The 17,522-nt window shown below is 38.0% G+C and overlaps 2 protein-coding genes across 5 annotated transcripts in view; one reads left to right on the top strand and one right to left on the bottom strand.

Annotated features, from left to right (window-relative positions):
- eva1a.L (eva-1 homolog A L homeolog) overlaps positions 1-17,522 on the bottom strand; it is a 207,474-nt gene that overhangs the window by 122,833 nt on the left and 67,119 nt on the right. The gene's annotated exons all lie outside the window — the stretch shown is intronic.
- On the top strand, positions 7,456-15,759 carry sbk1l.L (SH3 domain binding kinase 1 like L homeolog). 3 transcript variants are annotated; one of them, XR_005961119.1, is made up of 5 exons: positions 7,458-7,621; positions 8,390-8,508; positions 9,556-9,758; positions 10,993-11,854; positions 15,289-15,759. XR_005961119.1 is itself a non-coding variant. In XM_041562057.1 (4 exons), exons 2-4 carry the CDS (start codon positions 8,409-8,411, stop codon positions 11,764-11,766), a joined length of 987 nt encoding a protein of 328 aa, XP_041417991.1. In that variant the 5' UTR covers positions 7,456-7,621; positions 8,390-8,408; the 3' UTR covers positions 11,767-12,416.

Below are 17,522 nucleotides of genomic sequence, written 5' to 3'. Positions count from 1 at the left end.
GATTGGGAGGCGTTTCGTAATGACCCAAAACATACAGCCAAAGGAACCCAGGAGTTTATTAAAGCAAAGAAGTGGAAAATTGTTGAATGGCCAAGTTAGTCACCTGATCTGAACCCAATTGAGCAGCATTTCACTTGTTGAAGACTAAACTTCCCACAAACAGCAACTGAAAGCCGCTGCAGTAAAGACCTGGCAGAGCATTAAAAAGGAGGAAACCCAGAATCTGGTGATGTCCATGACTTCAAGACTTCAGGCTGTCATTGCCAGCAAAGGGTTTTCAACCAAGTATTAGAAATTAACATTTTTATTTTCAGTTTTTTAATTTGTCCAATTACTTTTGAGCTCCTGAAATGAAGTGATTGTGTTAAAAAAAGGCTTTAGTTCCTCACATTTTTATGCAATCTTTTTGTTCAAGCCACTGAATTAAAGCTGAAAGTCTGCAGTTCAACTGCATCTGAGTTGTTTCATTTAAAATTCATTGTGGTCATGTACAGAACCAAAATTAGAAAAAAAAGTTGTCTCTGTCCAAAGATTTATGGGCCTAACTGTATAAGTGCAATGGTTATTTTAAGGTGAATAAGATTCCTTATTTGAATACTGACATTTACCTAAATGGGATTTCATATACTGCTTTAATAGACCACTGGTTCCCATATTGGGGATCTTCTGATCTGATATCCTTGATATTCTTGTATCTATGACTGAATGATTGGTAAAGCAAAGGATTTATGTTATGAGCTAAGGGGGTTCTGACCAAATATTGGACTTCAAAATGGTGGCTGGACCCACTAAGTCTGAAAACCAATTTGATTGATTATATTAGAATATACCTTTTTATGCATGCAGGCATCTATACATATCTAGGATACATTTGCATAATGTTTCCTCTGAGGAAGCATCAAATGCGTTAGGGGGATCAGCTAATGGACTATGGATTACAGAGATACCCCAGTGCTTTTGGCATGGTTTAAATTCTGGATACATTTATGTTTGTTTTTTTTCAACAAATAAAAATTTTCATGTGGGACACTGCCAATGGTTTGTACTGACTTCGCATTCCATTGTACATTCAGCTTAGCCCTAAATGATGGGAAATATTTAGGCATCTAAGAAGGTTGTCATGAGAGGGTTTAGTGATTTTGGTGCAAGAGCAAGTGAGGAAATGTATTATACAACCCATTGTACCCCTTAACTTCCACTTTGTAGCAAATACAACATCCACACCCCACTGTTATGTAGTTAGATCAGTGTCCCTTATAGACAGGCACAAGAGCACCCCAGGGTTCCTCAGTGCGGCACAAGACTCAATTAGCATTTGTGTGATCAGTGTTGGTCTGTTTCCTGAATAGAAGAGTGGACACACCCTAAACTGCACACACAATGGGCTACCAGGGTAAATCAACATAACTAATGATGCTCTGAATATACTTATGTTGACTAGAAACAGTAAGAGGACAAAAGTGATCATAAGACACAGATATCATGCTCATGAGCAAAGTTTAAAGCCCAATGGCTAAAGGTCCTGTTTTGGAAAGCTGAACTTTGATCAAGAATAGGGATGTAGCGAACTGCCGATTTGGTGTTCGCGAACCGGCAAAAAATGCGAACGTTCGCGAACAGTTCGCGAACTTCGAACACCCGCTAAAATCGTTCGATTCGAACGATCGAAGGATTTTAATCGTTCGATCGAAGGATTTTCATTCGAATCGAACGATCGAAGCCATTCGATCGAATGCTTTTCATTCGATCGAATGCTTACAATCGTTCGAACGAATGGAAATCGTTCGATTTTTAGCGGTCGAAGGAATTCGAATGGTCGAATGGTCGAACGATCGAACGCGAACTCAAAATGCGAACGTTCCCAAACGTTCGCGAACATTCGGCGGACGCGAACGGTCGAAGTTCGCGCGAACTAGTTCGCGGGCGAACAGTTCGCTACATCCCTAATCAAGAATGGTTTAGCTATTTAAAAAAAAACAGTTTTTGTTGAGTTGAGTTTAATTTGAGGGCCCAGTAGTTGTTCCCATCACTATCTCCAATTCCCTTTTCATGTAAATAATTACCTCTATCATGAGCCAAATAGTGGAATGCTGTTAATACAGGCACATCTGAGGAGTAGTTTGGTGAATAGGAAATAAAGGTGGTGTCAGGATAGGCTTTATGACCTTCCAGCTCACAATGGGAGAAGTTCATGTTAGTTGCTTCCAAAGTAGTTAAATACTGTCTCCTAGAAGTGCCCAAATGATGCCACACACTTCACTGAGAAAGGTGAAAACTATGCTCATAGTAATTGATCTTTGCTAAAGGGATACTGTCATGGGAAAACATGTTTTTTTTCAAAACACATCAGTTAAAGGGGTGGTTCACCTTCAAACAACTAGTTGTTTTCAGTTAGATCACCAGAAATAATGACTTTTTCCAATTCCATTCTATCTTCTATGTGTGACCGTTTTTCTAATATTGAAGTGTCAAGTGTCATATTTCACCTTCTAAAGCAGCCCTGGGAAGGGGGGTCGCGGACCCTGTAAACTGTTCTAAATTGATACATTTAGTTGATCCATTTCTTATCTTTGTCCCTGCTGAGCAGAATCTCTGGGTTTCATTACAGGCAGCTGTTAGAATTGATACAATAGTTGCTGATACTCCAGAGATGCTGCTGAGAAATGGATCAACTAATTGTTGCAAAATTGTAACAGTTCAGAATCAGCACCTGAATTACTGAGCTGCCAGACTCAAACACCAGAGACAGGGACATTCAACTTTAAACTTATATTTTGGAAAAACAGTATAACAATAAATAATGGAAAGTAATTGATAAAAAGTCTTTATTTCTGGGGAACGATCTAAAAACAACTGAATTGAAAAAAGTGTTTGGAAGGTGAACAACCCCTTTAATAGTGCTGCTCCAGCAGAATTCTGCACTGACATCCATATTTCAAAAAAGCAAACAGATTTCTTATATTCAATTATGAAATCTGACATGGGGCTGGACATATTGTCAGTTTCTCCACTGCCCCCAGTCATGTGGCTTGTGCTCTGATAAATTTTAGTCACTCTTTACTGCTGTACTGCAAATTGGAGTGATATCACCCCCTCCCTTTCTGCCCCCCCAGCAGCCAAACACAAGAACAATGGCAAGGTAACCAGATAGCAGCTCCCTAACACAAGATAACAGCTCCCTGGTAGATCTAAAACCAACACTCAATAGTAAAAGCCAAGTCTCACTGAGACTGATTCAGTTACATTAAAGGGATACTGTCATGGGAAAAAAAATCAAAATGAATCAGTTAATAGTGCTGCTCCAGCAGAATTCTGCAGTGAAATCCATTTCTCAAAAGAGCAAACAGATTTTTTTATATTCAATTTTGAAATCTGACATGGGGCTAGACATATTGTCAGTTTCCCAGCTGCCCCAAGTCATGTGACTTGTGCTCTGATAAACTTCAGTCACTCTTTACTGCTGTACTGCAAGTTGGAGTGATATCACCCCCTCCCTTTCCGCCCCCCCAGCAGCCAAACACAAGAACAATGGCAAGGTAACCAGATAGCAGCTCCCTAACACAAGATAACAGCTGCCTGGTAGATCTAAGAACAACACTCAATAGTAAAAACCCATGTCCCACTGAGACACATTCAGTTACATTGAGAAGGAAAAACAGCAGCCTGCCAGAAAGCATTTTTCTCCTAAAGTGCAGGCACAAGTCACATGACCAGGGGCAGCTGGGAAATTGACAAAATGTCTAGACCCATGTCAGATTTCAAAATTAAATATAAAAAAATCTGTTTGCTCTTTTGAGAAATGGATTTCAGTGCAGAATTCTGCTGGAGTAGCACTATTAACTGGTGTGTTTTGATAAAAACGTGTTTTCTGATGACAGGATCCCTTTAAGTAGGAGAAATAACAGCCTGCCAGAAAGCAGTTCCATCCTAAAGTGCAGGCACAAGTCACATGACTGGGGCCAGCTGGGAAACCGACAATATGTCTAGTCCCATGTCAAATTTCAAAATTGAATATAAAAAAAATCTGTTTGCTCTTTTGAGAATTGGATTTCAGTGCAGAATTCTGCTGGAGCAGCACTATTAACTGGTGCGTTTTGAAAAAAACATGTTTTCCCATGACAGTATCCCTTTAAGGGTTGCCAAAGAAAATGCTGCTTTCTCTGTGGATGCTGATGTCACTTCTGTTTGTAGATTCTTACTTTTGACATAGACACAAATTCCCATCCCATCAAACACGTCAAGTTGTGAAATCATTCAGTGGCAGTGGCCTTGTTAATATCTCATTCATTTAAAAGAACTGCCTGTAGACACCAGCCATAATTTGGTTGAGGACCAATACATGACAATATAATAAGCCAACAAAAAATTATTTATTATTATTTTGACTTTTGCAGTACAGGTATAGGATCCGTTATCCAGAAAGCTCCAAATAGATTCCATTTCATCCAAATAATTTTTAAAAATGATTCCCTTTTTCTGTGTAATAATAAAACAGTAGCTTGTACTTGATCCCAACTAAGATATAATTAAATTAATCCTTATTGGAACAAAACCAGCCTATTGGGTTTATTTAATGTTTACATGATTTCCTATTAAACGTAACGTATGAAGATCCAAGTTACGAGAAGATCTGTTATCCGGAAAACCCCAGGTCCCAAACACTCTGGATAACAGTTCCCATACCTGCATGTGGTTTTTATTGAATGTAGATCCATTCCTGGATACAGTAGCGTTCGTTGAGGGGGGCGGGCCCTGGTGCGTGACGGGCAGCCGGGCCCCGCCCCCTCCGTACGGCCGCATTTGGCCGAGTTTTCAATGGCGAACGGACTGCCGGGGGGCCCTGAGGGGGTGCGGGCCCTGGCCCGCTTGCACCCCCTGCTCCCCCGGTAGTTCCGCCACTGCCTGGATACTTGTTTTTTTTTATACTGAATAAAATGAGAGGCTACAGTCATCATAAAAGACACTTAAGGAACACAAAATACATCTCTTATAAAAGAGAAAATGTTTCTGGATTCTTAAAAAATAAAGAAGACAAACAGCGTGCAATGATGTAGATAACAAGGTAGGAGGTAGATACAGGGCATTGTGCCCAGAACACTGTCTGTGTGGGTTGGCACAGTTTTCCCTAATATAAGGGAGGAGCTGACTTTCTATAGAAACATTTTATCTTTATTTAGCCTCAGCAGAGACTTTTTTCCATAAAGTAGTGATCACAATAAGCAATACAGAGGCTGACCCTGGAGTCAACGCAAACAACTTGGTATCTGCCAACTGTTTGTATAAAAACAAATGTACAAAGAAAGGAAGATCTTGGAACATAATAGCCCATAAACTTCTAAGGTACAAAGTAATAAAACAACTAAGAGCAGAGATAGCTATATGGCATACGTTAGCCCAATTATATTTATTTTATTTCCCTTTAATGGTAGGTTAATAAAAGCATAATACCATTTGTTCAGGGGTTGTTCACCTTCAAACAGCTAGATGTTTTCCAATAGATCACCAGAAATAAAGACTTTTCCAATGACTTTCTATTTTCTATGTGTCACTGTTTTTCTAATATTGAAGTGTAACGTGTCATTTTTCATCTTCTGAAGCAGCTCTGGGAAGCGGGGTCGCCGACCCTGTAAACTGTTCTTAATTGATACATTTAGCTGATACATTTCTTATTTTTGTCCCTGCTGAGTAGAATCCCTGAGTTTCATTACAGGCAGCTGTTAGAATTGATACAATAGTTGCTGATACTCCAGAGATGCTGCTGAGAAATGGATCAACTCACTGTTGCAGAATTGTAACAGTTCAGAGTCTGCGCCTGAATTACTGAGGGGCCAGACTCAAACACCAGAGACACCAACATTCAACTTTAAACTTAGATTTTGGAAAAACAGTAAAAAAATAAATAATGGAAAGTAATTGAAAAAAAGTCTTTATTTCTGGGGAACAATCTGAAAACAAGTGAACTGAAAAAAAAGTTTGGAAGGCGAACAGCCTCTTTAAGCTCTGCAAACATTACAACTTTTATTGTGTTATCTGTAACGATGGGCGAATTTGTCCCGTTTCGCAGAAAAAGTTGTGAATTTACAGCGAAAATCGTGAAACGGCAAAAAATTTGCAAAACGTGACTTTTAATGCCGGCGCCATTTTTGATGCCGGCGTTACAGTCAATGAGCCTCCGAATAATGTTGACGCGCGACAATTTTGACGCAAGCTACTTTCCCGATGCTCGTCCTAAATTTTTTAATGCAGGGGAATATTCGCAGCAGTTTCGCGAATATAACAAGGGGTTTTCAGCCTTTTACCACTCAGATCACACTGATTTGTACCATGGCTATTCTAATTGCTATTCGAGTTACAGGTTTTATATTGCTTCTACACAAATAATAGTAACAAGATTTACTGTATTGTAATGTTTTATAATACACAAAAGCCATGAATATCCTGTAAATTATATCCTTATAAACGGTGAGTTCTGATGTCATCAGTTATAAACGGTGAGTTCTGATGTCATTTCTGTCACATGACTCATTGAAATTTGTGTATTATAATAAATAAAGTACCCCCAGTTGTAAAATATGAGGATATTAGAAGTCACCTCGGAGTTCCATGACCTGTATAAAAACACTCGGCCTTCGGACTCGTGTTTTTATATGGTCATGAAACTCCTCGGTAACTTATAATATCCCTATATTTTACAAAAGGGGGTACTTTATTCACTATATCTTCTACATACAGTAGCTTTGACATCAGTTATAGTAAAGAATCTTGAGCCTGGAAAATCAGAAATTGCTACTTTAGGGCAAAGAGTCCTCTCAGGCCTAAAAATAATTACACGCCTCAAAATTGAGTCTGGCCTCGGTCTGAGATTATATATGTCATATATTGCATTGAAGGCCCGGTAAGATTGTGCAAGGTCATCAAGCAAAACCTTCAATAACGTCTGTATTGCAATAATGCTCATAGTAGCCCTATAAAATTAAATTGTAGCTAGTTAAAAAATGTAACGCTGTCCAAATACTATTTGCATATATTTCATTGTATTTTGTAAAATATGTTAAATTTTTGGGCAAAACTATGAATTAAATGGGCAAAATGCAAGGTATTTGACAATGTATTAAAGGCAATTGGAATTTGACCATTATATACACAAATATTTTGATAAGAAAATAAAAACTTTACACTTGGGTCCTAGGAAACAAAAAAAGTAGTGTTCTCGGAGTAGTTCCAACCCCATGATACTAATTAGCATCCTTAAGGCACAAGGGTATGTTCCATCAATGCTAATGTGCAATCACCTGCTCTTCACTCCTGACTCAAACACCTATTCCAATCACAATGGTTCCTTTGGAATGGGCCACATCCTAGGTGACAAGTTCATCTGCATTTTAAATGTGTTCTGTGGACATGTCAGCAACGAGAACCGACTCCTCCCAAAATGTATCTCCATTTAAAATTTTGGAGCTTGTCTGCTTCAGACTGAATTCTGAAACTCAAGAGAGAACTTCATCAAGAGTGGGTTGTGGAAACTCCAGCTCTTAGACACAAGACAAGAAAGAAAACAAGTCATTTTGGTCATCCGTTTGGAGAAGCTGTTTCCAAGTGTTCAGCGTGAAGCTCTTTTCAGGTAAGAACATACCCCATCTAATCATTTTGAGTGTTGGCTTGGTATAGAGAAATGAAGAAAACTTTATGGGTCATTTACAATATGCGACAGAATAGTATTTCCTGTTGTGCATACTACTTTTTAAAGTGTATGTTAAAAGAACACTTTTGTTTAAAATTATGATTTCTTTGTCTACTTGTAAAATATAAAATCAGAATGTCTGAAACACTGAAACATGGCGTTGCAAAGTATAAAAGTAGAATCGCAGCTAAAATAGTGGATGGGTATTTAGTCTTCTAAGTTATGTTATACTCCACTCATGTTTGTACAAGCAGTTTTTATAAGACTAATGTGCCATTCTTTTATCCTCACCATTTATCCAGTATAGATTCAGAGGCATGTAATGTAATGCTGTGATGTGCAGTAGATTGGGTTCCATTAACTTGTTTTGCTCCTGTTGCTTTCAGAAAAATAGTGTTATGGGATAACATTGTCAATATTCTCATATTTATAAGGGAATGAGACCTCCCACCCAACAACATTGAACCACAGATTTACCCTTTTCCGTCCTTATCAGACAGACTCCACTGTTTCCTCCAAACATGGCCAATTCAAACTATTCTGCATTTGGCACAAAGGTAGAGCAAAATGGGACATTTTCTTGGGAGTCTGGATGATGTAGTTTGAGGAGTTACCCCTTTAAGTATTAAAATTTATATGTTAACTATCATTGCTATCTAGGTCCTTACAATTTTGGTGATATATTAAAATAAGTATTTATATTTCCAGATCAAAGACAATCACTGCAATGGACAGAACATCACAGATTGGAGACCATTACCATGTTATCAAGAAGCTGGGCCAAGGCACCTTTAGTCATGTCCTGCTGGCTCGAGAACTAATTTCAGGTATGGGTACCATTAAGCTGCTGCTACTACTACACAGTTGCACATTCAACTACATCATATAGCACATTACATAGAAGTGTAGCCCTGTTGAACAACAAACATCAAAATTCACTTTGTGAATGAAAACCACTTCTCGTTCTATGGAATGAAAAACACAATGCCAAGGTTATTCTACAAATGGTGCCTTGTAACCAGGGCGATTTACATTCACGTATTATCGGGTGCTTTGTCACCACGTGAAACATTGACCTCACTGCTTATTTTCAAGTGTCCCAGAAATAGGGGCAGATTTACTAAAGGGCGAATTGTCGCCATCGACCGATTCGCACCACTTCACCAGGCGCAAATTCGTTAACACTGTGCTAATTCACTAAAATGCAAGTTGCGTCCTGGGCGCCGAACGCTGGCGACTTTTCTCTAGCGATACTTCTTTAGTGCGAGCATTTCATAGTGAAGATTCACTAGCATTCGTTTATATCTAGCAAAAAGTCGCTAGTAATCTTACGCTTAGGTCAGTTTGAATAGGATGATGATGAGATGTTGAAGCAAATGCTTGAAGTGGCCACTTTTTATTACAAATGTCCAAGGAACCTTAATAAAGACAAAAGAGATCATTTAATGCCCTAAACATGAGCTCACCCTAAAATGAATGTTCCATTCTTCTTCAATTGCTTCTGGAACCCTTGTGTTGGCTCCAACATGTTCGATGGATTTCAGCAAGCTGTCTTTGGCCCTCAAATAAAGTGAATGTGAAGTGGCTGTTTTTAATCAACAAACATCCTAAGTAGACTAGACCCAATCATGCGAAACTAAAATCACACTTTATAATTAGGGTGCTATTTCAATTAAGCTACATTCTGCTTAAAGCTGATAAAAAGGATACTCTTGAGCAGAAGTGTGAATTTCATTTCTACAAAGCAATGGCTTTGACACTACTATGGAGGGATAACATCCGGTGTAGACAAGGAGTTAGTGAATAGATGTCTACTGGTCTCAAAGAACCCTTTTTCTTCCATACATTATAACAGTTTTTGTCTTTTTACATAGGCCATTCTGTTGCCCTGAAGTTTGTGAGGAAAGACAGAACCCGTCAGGCAGCCTTCATCCATGAGTTAAACATTTCAATCGCCCTCTCAGACTATCCAGGAATAATAAAGACCTATCCTACCTACATTGAGACTGTGGATTACTTCATTTTCACACAAGAGCTGGCACCGGCTGGGACACTTCACTCCATCATTAAGACAGAGGTAAGATTGGCACAGCTATGGGTAGAAACACGCAGCTATGTATCCTCATGAATGTGGTGGATATAGCATAATTTAATGATTTAAGGCCCACAAATATGCTGTGTTTTACATTTTTTACAGCAAAAAGTGCACCAAACCAGCACTGTTATAAAACATTCACTGATTTATTCTAAAAGGATAATTCTAAAACCAACGGCCTATATCTCAAATGTTTGCTAATATTCACCTGCAATACTCCTTTTTTTAGTCATGCGCAGTCCAAAAATATTTATGTACTTGTATCTCTAATTCTCTAATTCATATCTAAAATGTCTAAACTGGAAAACTGGGCAGCAAACTGGAAAATGAGGTTCAATGTTGATAAATGCAGGTTATGCACTTTGGCAAAAATAATATAAATGCAAGTTATACACTAAATGGCAGTGTGTTGGGAGTTTCCTTAAATGAGAAGGATCTAGGGGTCTTTGTAGATAACAAGTTGTCTAATTCTGGGCAAAGTCATTCTGTGGCTACTAAAGCAAATAAAGTTCTGTCTTGTATAAAAAAAGGGCATTAACTCAAGGGATGAAAACATAATTATGCCTCTTTATAGGTCCCTGGTGAGGCCTCATCTGGAGTATGGGGGCAGTTTTGGACTCCAGTCCTTAAGAGGGATATAAATGAGCTGGAGAGAGTGCAGAGACTAAGTGCAACTAAACTGGTTAGAGGGACGGAAGACTTAAATTATGAGGGGAGACTGTCAAGGTTGGGGTTGTTTTCTCTGGAAAAAGGTGCTTGTGAGGGGACATGATTACACTTTACAAGTACATTAGAGGACATTATAGACAAATAGCAGGGGACCTTTTTACCCATAAAGTGGATCACCGTACCAGAGGCCTCCCCTTTAGACTAGAAGAAAAGAACTTTCATTTGAAGCAACGTAGGGGATTCTTCCCAGTCAGGACAGTGAGGTTGTGGAATGCACTGCCGGGTGATGTTGTGATGCTGATTCAGTTAATGACTATAAGAATGGCTTGGATGATTTTTTGGACAGACATAATATCAAAGGCTATTGTGATACTAAACTCTATAGTTAGTATAGATATGGGTATATAGAATTGAATTAAAAGTAGGGAGGGGTATGTGTATGGATGCTGGGTTTTCATTTGGAGGGGTTGAACTTGATGGACTTTGTGTTTTTTCAACCCAATTTAACTATGTAACTAACTAACTATGTAACTAATCTCATTGACAGGTTGGCATTCCAGAAGAGGTGGTGAAACGTTGTGCAGTGCAAATCACGGCAGCACTGGACTTCATGCATGGCCGAAGACTGGTGCACAGAGACCTGAAGCCTGATAATGTGTTACTGATGGATAAGGAATGTTACCACATTAAACTTTGTGACTTTGGTTTCACGCAGAGTGTGGGCTCACTAGTCCCTTCAATGTCGCATATAATTCCATATATGCCACCAGAACTTTGCAACCTCAAGCCTAATCAACTACTTGTCTTGGATCAAAGTATGGACATCTGGTCTTTTGGAATTCTTCTATTTGTGGCACTGACTGGATATTTCCCATGGGAAGAAGCTGTTGGGCATAACCAGAAGTACCAAATGTTTGTCCATTGGCAGAATAATAGAAATTATGTTCCGGCACCTATTTTATGGAATAGGTTCACACAGGAGGCAATGGCTATGTTTTTCAAGCTGCTTTCCCAGAAACCCTCTTCTAGAAGCCCTCCTGATACTGTCCTGGAGTTTCTTCATTTACCCTGGACTGCTAAAGCCAGCGTTAATGGCCTGGTGATAGAGGCTGATCTAGACATCATCATCCTTGATGACAACCATGAGTTGCAAGTCATAATACAAGAACAGGAGCAAGTCATAGTGATTGAAAACACAGATGATATAGAATTTATGTATGTGGACAACACAGAAATGCATCCAGACTCCAGCAACACAGTTATTATGCTACTGACAGAAAACACTTCACTAAGTCTGGGATCTGAAATCGATATCACCTAAATCTCATCTGCTCCACAATGTGGTTTGGCGAGTACAGCAGAATCTGCCCAAGTGGAAGGCACGAGTAGGAGCTGACTACACCCAGTGTGTGAGTATGTCTGCAGTTTCTTACTGATAATACATGTACTGCGATCAGTTTCGGGTCCATGGGATGGGCTGGACCTATAAAGAATCAGTATTAAGGAGCAGAGAAGTTTGAATGAAGTAGGCTACTTCCGTAAGAACTTGCAAAATCAAGCAGTAGATGTATAAGTGGGGAAAAACCGAGTTTGTGCTCTTTCCTTTCAGATTGCAAAAAGAAATGGTTGGGAACTGCTACAACTTAAATCCTCTTATATACAAGCAGGTGTGCTACCTGGTCTTTTTTCAATAAAGGCAACAGTCAAAGTCTAATATTGAATATACATATTAAGCACTACATGCAATATGTTATGACTTATTGTAGCTTTTATTGATTTTAAGAAATGCTTAAAATGTTACATTCCCTCATGTAAAAAGACATTTGTACTAAAAGTTAACTCTGAGTGCAGAGTTCAGTAAATATGACACAGGATAATATATTGTATTTTGTGTTTATTTTTTTTTTTAAAGGAGCATTGCATTTATTAAGACAATTTATTAAGACAATAAACAGGGCTCATATTCAAAAAGTCTTGTGTCATGTGTATTAATTAACTGAAATATAGATCAAGATTGTTTCTAATAACTGAAAACGTTCCCATTGTGCAAATAACTAAATATAGAATATTCTACTAGTAAAAATGCTATATGCTACCTTTGTCTTACAATGCAAAAAATAAGGCTGATTTGATAAATTCTCCCAAAATATATTTAAAATGTATTTATTTCAGGGATATTTGCTCCCATGCATTTAGTTAAACGCAGTTTCCCTGGTACTTATCGTACGTATTGTACACTGCATAGAAAAGGTGTAGAACCTAACGTATAAATACAAATAACCACACCCAAAGATCTGCATTTGTTTACTTTTATTTGAAAATATTTGTACTTTCTTTTTACAGGGCTTTCTAACACAAAACATAAATATGAATTAAGAAAAGGTCCTTTGAACACAATAGACTGGGGTGGAGCTTTATTTAGTCAACAAATACAGAATGTCAAGAGAGACTGGAGGATATGAATGAACCATCTGCACAGCAGCCTCCATAGTCAAAAAATGGCCCTATAATATAAGTGATACAGGTATGGGACCTGTTCTCCAGAATACTTGCGACCTGGGGTTTTCTGGATAAGGGGTATTTCAGTAATTCATATTGCCACACCTTAAGTCTACAAAAAAATTATTTAAACATGAAATAAAGCCAATATGGTTTTGCCTCCAATAAGAATTAATTACAATTGAATGAAATGTAAGGTACTGTTTTATTATTACAGCGAAAAGGGAATTCATTTTCAAAAATTGTAATTATTTCATTAAAATGAAGTCTATGGGAAACAGCCTTCTTGTAATTTAGAGCTTTCTGGATAAAGGGTTACCGGATAATGGATCACAAACCTGTACTGGAGATTCTGCTGCAAATGCCAACTTGTACAAGTGCAGGGAAACATAAGATTTTAAGGGGCCGATTCACTAAGCTCGAGTGAAGGATTCGAATGAAAAAAATTCGAATTTCGAAGTATTTTTTGGGTACTTCGACCATCGAATTGGTTAAATTCGTTCGAATTCGAACGAATCGAACGAAAAATCGTTCGACTATTCGACCATTCGATAGTCGAAGTACTTTCCCTTTAAAAAAAACTTCGACCCCCTACTTCGGCAGATAAAACCTACCGAAGTCAATGTTAGCCTATGGGGAAGGTCCCCATAGGTTTGCTAACCTTTTTTTGATCGAAGGATTTTCCTTCGATCGTTGGATTCAAATCGTTCAATAGTCGAAGTACTTTCCCTTTAAAAAAAACTTCGACCCCCTACTTCGGCAGCTAAAAGCTACCGAAGTCAATGTTAGCCTATGGGGAAGGTCCCCATAGGCTTTCCTAAGTTTTTTTGATCGAAGGATTTTCCTTCGATCGTTGTATTAAAATCGTTCGAATCGTTCGATTCGAACGATTTAATCGTTCGATCGAATGAAAAATCCTTCGATCGATCGAACGCAGGATTAGCGCTAAATCGTTCGACTTCGAAATTCGAAGTCGAACGATTTTAGTTCCCAGTCGAATATCGAGGGTTAATTAACCCTCGATATTCGACTCTTGATGAAACCATTTTTATCAAGGGTCGAATATCGAGGGTTAATAAACCCTCGAATTCGAATACCGAATTCGAAGGATTTAGCGCAAATCGAAGTAAAAATCGTTTGATTTTAAGCGATTGATCAAAGGATTTTTCTTCGATCAAAAAAAAGGTTAGAAAAGTGATGGGGAAGGTCTAGGCTAACAATGTACCTCGGTAGGTTTAAACTGCAGAAGTATGTAGTCAAAGTTTTTTTTTAAAGAGACAGTACTTCGACTATCGAATGGTCGAATAGTCGAACGATTTTTAGTTTGAATCGTTCGAATCGAAGTCGAAGTTGAAGGTCGTAGTAGCCTATTCGATGGTCGAAGTACCCAAAAAAACATACTATGAAATTCAAAGTTTTTTTCATTCGAATCCTCCACTCGAGCTTAGTAAATGTGCCCCTTGGTGTTACTGTTTTTTCCATAGAGGTTTAGAGAAAGGTCAGTGGATATTTAAAATTAAAAAACGCAACCTCAGAATTTCAAAAGGAAGTTCTTAACATATCGTTTTTAGAATAAGTCAATTATTTATAATATTTCATGGTCAAATCAGATAGATTACACAAAATTCAAATTTATAGGTTGATCAAATATAAAAAGAATAATAGTTTAGTTTTCAGATAACCCAAGGCCATTCACACTATCAGAGTGTGGGGTTCCACTCATGGTCTTGTATAGGAGTCTGTTGAGATAATCTGTTTAATATGATTGTTGGCATAAATATTATATTATTATTTATTTAATTATTTATTCAACAATTGCATTGAATATAAAAACCTTTAATCAATTACATACAGGGAAGTATAAAGAAAACAAAATACACAACATTTCCAAAAACAGACGTGTAAAAAGTGGATTCGTTTGTCTCCGAAAAGTGGCACAGGAATGATCCATACAGGATTGATTAATACTAATATACACTACACAACACTAATATAAAGATGTCTACTAGTGATGGGTCGAATACATTCGGCAGGTGCGAATTTGCGGTGAATTTCCACATTTTGCCTCCGGCTAATAAATGAGCAAAACTTTTGAGAAAATTTGATGGCATCAAAAAATTTTGGACGTGCGTCGGAAAAGTCACTCGCGCCAAAACCGTCACACACCAACATTATTCAATATTATACAATATTGACGCGAGCGTCAGAACTGACACGGGTGTCAAAATTTTGCGTTTCGCAAATTGTTTTGCCGTTTTGTTAATTTTGCTGGAAATTGCAAATTTTTTGGCAAAATGGGACAAATTCACCCATCACTAATGTCTACTCAACTTTTCTTCCATAGGAAGGTGAAAAAAAATTCAGTTTGGAGGAGTCTGGAGGAAACGAGATTTCACAATCAACAATTCTGAATGGCGATTATGAGGAGCTTGCGGTGTTTCCCCCAGATTTTACTTGACTGTGTAATTAACTCATAAGTTGTTTAGCAATCTATGGGGTCTGGCAAATGCCAGAGGGACTGTTGTAAGATGCCATAGAGCAGGGTCAGAAGGTTTAGGAAAAAACGATCAGGTAGATAGTTGAAGTTAGGCAGCCCCAAGCTTCCCCAAGACCATTCAAAAAACTATTTGTAGAATCTGAATTGGTGGGAGGACCTTCATTACATCTCTGTTTGGGACAGATTCAATTCACGATTAGGCAAAAATTTGCACACGCACACCTGGCCTCTCCAAACGATTAAGTACGGTGCCTGGGGTATAGGAGGACGGCCCCTCCACAGTTAATGCATACAAAGTAACTCCAGCACACGTAACATGCTCAAGTGATTGCTCCCGTGTTTAATGTCAATCCAACAATACAACGTTTCGGGGGTAATTCGGTAGGTTTTAGGTGGCGAAGTAGGCAGTCGAAGTATTTTTAAAAGAGACAGTACTTCGACTATCGAATGGGCGAATAGTCGCAGCATTTTTGCGCTCGATCCAGTACTTCGACTATCGAATGGCGAATAGTCGCAGCGTTTTTGCGCTCGATCTATTCGAATCATTCTACTCAGGCGAATTTACACCAATTCGATAGTCGAGGAGCACAAAAATTCTAAGTTTTTTTACTTCGAATCCTTCACTCGAAGTTAGTGAATCGGCCCCTTAGTATAAATTATAGACACTCTTCACTAAAGACATTGCTAGATTGCGCATCTTTACCCATGAGTAGTGTAGTCCATCTAGAACTGCTTATTTAAATGTATTATTTTCCAATCGTTTAGGTGGATATTAGCAACGAGCTGAGCCACCTAGAAGGAGTAATATGCCCTTATTTGCACATTAAGGGGCAGATTTATTAAAGGGGAACTATCACAAAATTAAAATTCAATATAAGCTTCATCACACTAAAATAAGAAACTTTCTTAATACAATCAATTAAATATTCTGTATCGTTTTGGAAATAATCAAGTTTATCTTCACTATTCCTCTCTCAGCATCTGTTTCTCTTCATTCTCTCTTCATTCAGCAGTTGGGTGTCAGATATTTTGCCTAGAAGATGTATTAGAGGTCACTCTATTAAACTCACCAGACATCATGTCTCTCTACATGCAGGATTTGTGCAAAAAGCAGTTATTCTGTTAGATTTTGTTTGTACTGGAATCAGTTATTTGAGTGAGCTCTAAACCATCTACTAAGAAAGGAAGCCCCCAATAAGATATATAGATTTATTATATCCCGACCTAGAAATATCTTGAATCCAAAAATAGACCATCTAAAACCTGTCAAAGTCATGTAGAAGTCAATGGCAAAGGTCCCTTGAACTATTTGAAAATGTTAACAGCCTGCATGCTATTCAAGTTTTTGTTTTGGAGGGTTTTGGCGGAAAACTTGAATGATTTCAAAATTTTCCCGCTGAAAACTCCATCAATTCGAGTTTTCAGGTTTAGCAACTTGAAGTATGTCATTCGAGTTTTTTTTATATTCAAGTTTTTTCTTTAATAAGAAACCATTTGCGTTATGAGTTCATTCAAGGAATACAAACCGTTAACATTCAACCTTTGATAAATAACCCCCTAATAGTACAGGTATAGGACCTGTTATCCAGAATACTTGGGACCTGGGGTATTCAGGATAATGGATATTTCCATAATTTGCATCTTTATACCTTAAGTCTACTAAAAAATCATTAAATAAACCCAATAGGCTGGTTTTGCCTCCAATAAGGATTAATTATATCTTAGTTGGGATCAAGTACAAGCTACTGTTTTATTATTACAGAGAAAAAGGAAATAATTTTCAAAAATTTGGATTATTTGGATAAAATGGGGTATTTTTATAAAAAGAGTGAATTTAGAGGTCACCACAGACCTCGAGTGAAATTCCACCACTCTCCATTCATTTCTATAGGATTTTTAAAAGAGTATTTATTAATGGGTGAAAGTGAAAGTTCATCCTTTGATAAATACGGCTTTCAAAATCCCATAGAAATGAATGGAGAGTGGCGGAATTTCACTCTAGAGGACTGTGGCGATCTCTAACTGCACTTTTTGATAAATATACCCCTATAGGAGATGGCCATTCCAGATAAAGGGTTTCC

This window comes from Xenopus laevis, chromosome 5L (genome assembly GCF_017654675.1).
Source record: "Xenopus laevis strain J_2021 chromosome 5L, Xenopus_laevis_v10.1, whole genome shotgun sequence".
Taxonomy (NCBI): Eukaryota; Metazoa; Chordata; class Amphibia; order Anura; family Pipidae; genus Xenopus; species Xenopus laevis.
The sequence above is the reverse complement of the archived record's forward strand: the minus strand, read 5'-3'. Positions and strand labels throughout refer to the sequence as shown.